This window comes from Buceros rhinoceros, unplaced genomic scaffold, assembly GCF_000710305.1.
Source record: "Buceros rhinoceros silvestris isolate BGI_N320 unplaced genomic scaffold, ASM71030v1 scaffold45924, whole genome shotgun sequence".
Classification (NCBI taxonomy): Eukaryota; Metazoa; Chordata; class Aves; order Bucerotiformes; family Bucerotidae; genus Buceros; species Buceros rhinoceros.
This window is the reverse complement of record NW_010407344.1, coordinates 5,377-9,451: the sequence shown is the minus strand read 5'-3', so window position 1 is coordinate 9,451 and position 4,075 is coordinate 5,377. Positions and strand designations below refer to the sequence as shown.

Sequence of the window (4,075 nt, the reverse complement as noted above, 5' to 3'; positions counted from 1 at the left end):
GGCTGGCAGGTAGACCAGGCCATCCTGTCGGAAGAGGACCGAGTGGTGGTCATCCGCTTTGGGCACGACTGGGACCCGACCTGCATGAAGATGGATGAAGTGCTGTACAGCATTGCCGAGAAGGTACGCTGGAGCTGCGGCGTGAGGTTTCTCTGCTCAGTGAATCAGGTGGCTGAAGCAAGTGGTGACTCTGTTTCTGGGGAGGTGCTCCTGCTTTAGGAGGCAGCAAGGAAGCTGTTCGGTTTCTTTCGTGAGTGTCTCCTAAAGCCATCAGCTACCCTGATGCTTGTAGTATTTAATGGAGTAGGAAGAGTGTTGCGAGTTCTGAAATCGAAATCGCTGCCCATTCATAATCCATCATTCAGTGAGGGTCAGTGTGTGAGCAGAAACAAGTGCTTGGCAGAAGGACTGCTGTAGATGTGGGCGATGCAGCACTGTCACTTCACAGAATGTGTAGGAGCTTCAGACTTGCACTTGAATAACTTGAAAACTCACTTCCATTTTGACCCTTAAAAATGATGAGATCCTAAAACATACAGGATGATGTTGATTATCAGCGGTACTGTTTGTGGAGACAGGTGACGTTCCACTGAGTTGCATGGGCGGAATTACAGTTTAGGAGGCAAACTCTGAAGCTCTTTTCAGATAGGAACTGAATGCCTGCTGACAGCTGGTCACTCGCTTAAAAAAGATACTGAAGAAAACTTAGGCTGTTAGTGTAAACAACCAGCTGTCATTTACCTTTTCTTGTATTTGGCAAAGGTTTTGCATAGTGATAGGTGTAGAAAATCGACAGCTCTTCTTGAGCTGAACCACACAGAAAATGAAGCCGAATGATCACCAGGGTAGGACAAGGAGTCAGCTACCTTCATGTAAACTTGTATGTGTACTGTATCACTACAGAGTTCTTTCTGTGGCGTACTCCTTTCTCTTTTAATGTTATTTTTAAGTAAATGAACTTCTATCGCCAGAATCCCCATGATGAAAGCTCTATAGCCAAATGTTCAGCCATTCTGGAGTACAGTAAGGGACGTGGGTTAATTTGGTCTTTTTGTGTTTAACGTGGTGGGAGTGTCTTACGCTGAGATACCGTTAGCACTGACTTAGTGCCAGGATGCCTGGCACTTTGTCAGACATTGGAGTTAGGGGTGACTGGGGGCAGAAAGAACAAAGTAACTTCTTATTTAAAAATCTCCCTCTGCAGAAATGGCAAATTAAAGGGGGAGATCCTTCCTCATCCTCTTGCTTACAAGCCATGTTTGGATCTCTGCTGTTTTAAAGAGTGAGTAAAAGTTCCAATCGTACAGGTGTTTATGCTGGAGAATCACACAGGATGTAAACGTGCTGTAATTTCATGCTGCATTTGAGGCGCGTGTAGCCGTATTTTACACTGGTTACCGTGGTGCGATACTTCTTCAGTCTGCAGCTTATTTCTGGGTAGTGATGGTATTTGTCTATGTAACAGGAAAACAGGATTTTTTCTGTTTGAAACCTTGTGGGGGAAAAGAAACTAAAACATTGTATGAAAATACAAAGCAGGTAATTTTCACTGTAGTTACTCCACTTCGAGTTGGTAGGTTTTTTCCTCCGGTGTTAAAGGCAAAGGAAGCAAGGCTTCCCTGAGTTTCAAAACAAATTATAGTTGTAAGACGTTAGATTTTTGTGTTGTTGGAGTTTCCGCCAAACAGCTGAGAACTGAGTTTCACAGGATTCCGCTGGAACATCTCTATTAAAAAGGTGCTTTTTTAAAAGGAGGGTCACGATTCTAAAGGCCCGTGCCCTGAAATGTAGGGCACTGGCTCATAAATTACTTGAGTGCCCCCTTTTTAAGAAATACTTTTAAACCATGGTTTATCTAGGACTGAATGCTGCAAATCCTCAGATAACCTCGTGTGAAACTGGGTCACTGTAACCAGTAGGTTTGTGTTGGGTCAGTGTGGGCTCAGCTAACGTAGAGAAGAGTATTTCTTATACCCACCGGAAATGTAAAGAAACTTCACGACTGGAGCCATTCGCCCTAGTCATTGATCGTATTTCTGAGGCAATCTCGTGTTGTAGAAATGCATTAGCTTTTTTAATGGCATTGTTAAAGTCAGGAGGGAGAACTTTGGAGGACAAAGGAGATTTATTTTGTCTGGTGTATGATTTTTCCTACATCGGTGTTTCCTGTTTACCAGAAAATGTGTGGTCTTGATTAAGATACGGTGCAGAATCTGTATGTGGTGTCTAGAGTCCTATAGATTCTCTGCTTTATGGTCTTGAGCTGTTCCCTTTGAAGATTTAATGGTAACACCACCCGTAGCATTTATTGAAGTAGCCTGTGGCTGTGGCTAGGCAGTGTGTCCTTCTGGGTTTTGTGTATGCCCCTGGAGTGACAAATCTGTGAAGCTACAGTACTTAAAAAAACAACCCAAACCCAAAAAGACCAGAGCTGAAGCCCAACGGATGAAAGCAAGTCTGCTAAAATTTTGAATCCGTGCAGCTGTTGCCTAGTTTGCTGACAGGCCTGAATCTCAGCCTCCTGCGGCTCTGTGCCCTGGAGTGTGGCGTGGCAAGGCTCAGGTCACGGGCAGCCTTGTCAGCCAGTGTCCAGACTCCACAAAACGCATCCTTATTCAGTGCACTTGCTAGCCAAGGGATTCCAGGGCGGATTCGAAGTTAAAAAAGCAGAGGGAAAGATTAGAGCCAGTTTCAAAGTTCCGGAGGTCAGTAGCTAGCTTCGAGGTCTGCCTCAGGCTTCAGCCAAGCTTCTGAGCCGGTGACTGCCATCAGGTTCATTTCTGTATAAGTAGGTAGCTGTGCTTTTATCCCCACGCAGGGGAGAAGGAAGGTGCAGTTAGTGTCTGGGATAACTCGGGTTCTGCATATATGCTGTGGAAAGGGGATTTGAATGATCCTGGCCTTCTCAGTAAGACTTACGTGATTGTTTATTTCAGACTTGACTGGTCTTAGGCTGTCAGTGTTCGTTGCTAGTGCCAAGCATTTCTGGTTCTGCAGCAGTTCAGCTACAGTACGTGGATATAATGTAACGCTAACTTCAGGAGTTCTGTAGTTCCAGTGCTATGTGGGGTACGCTCCTCTTGGAAGGAAAGTTCTGGTTTAGCAGGGCTTCTGTAGGGGTCCTCTGGTGTGACACAGCATCTCCTTGGGCTAATCTTTCAGTGACAGAGCAGGTCCTAAGAATGTTGTGTTAATGCTTGGATTAAGTTGTGTTAATGCTTTTCTACTCTCAAATTAAACAACTGTTCAAGGACTGTGTTTCGTTTGTCAGAATTGCTGAGGGTGTTGCAGACATTTACCTGCATGGCAAAACTGGGCTGCTGATGCTAGAAGTGTCGGCAGGGTGGGAGAAGAAATGATAGCAGATGGTGGAAATGGCTTTCAGCGGTTTGTTTGTTTGTTTTTTAAAAGAAGCCAACCCAACCCAACAGTCTTTCCCCTCCTAAGGCTAACCAGAGAGTATCTTCAGTCGCTTCCCAGCTAAATTGTTGACTCTGAACGTGCCATGAAGTTCCTTAGAAATCTTTCATTTAAATGGAAATGGCCCTTCAGAGGGTGTTAGAGTCTGATGTTACGACTTACTTGGGTACCCCTTGCCTGTTTGGGAACATGGCTTAAATGGGGAGTTTTCATTAGATAATCAGCCAGGATCAGGCCAGGATTGTAATGGGCTCCAGAAGAGCGCAATAAAACCTATTTAAATGCTGTGTCACTCCAGAAGAGATTTGACTTTCTTTGTTACTAATACTTACTTACATCTTTGAAGTGTGATTATTTTTTATAATTTAGAAGCTATCTTGAAGTCCATCAGAATGTATTTATTGCTCATTCTTTGTAAACAAACGTTTCCGTGCTGTCAGTCAAAGTGCCTGCTAGAATGTCCAAGTACAGAGTTACCCCACAGGTGGGATTTTTCCGGTTCAGTCTCATCCTGGTTTGTGGACTGAGACAGAACATCTCTACATCAGAGGGGAGTTACACACACCGTGGCCCTTGCAGGTGTTTGATGGCAGAGCTGAGCAGGTGGGAGGTGCCAAGACAGGCAGTGTGTGTGGTAAATCTGAGGCCAGGCGTG

The 4,075-nt window shown here is 44.7% G+C and overlaps 1 protein-coding gene across 1 annotated transcript in view; it reads left to right on the top strand.

Moving 5' to 3' along the window:
* Window positions 1-6: 6 nt before the first annotated feature.
* TXNL4A (thioredoxin-like 4A) overlaps window positions 7-4,075 on the top strand; it is a 6,154-nt gene continuing 2,085 nt past the window's right edge. Inside the window, exon 1 of the mRNA XM_010134430.1 lies at window positions 7-123. Within this exon, the coding sequence (XP_010132732.1) occupies window positions 85-123 (39 nt within the window). The 5' untranslated portion in view covers window positions 7-84. The remainder of the gene's footprint in view (window positions 124-4,075) is intronic.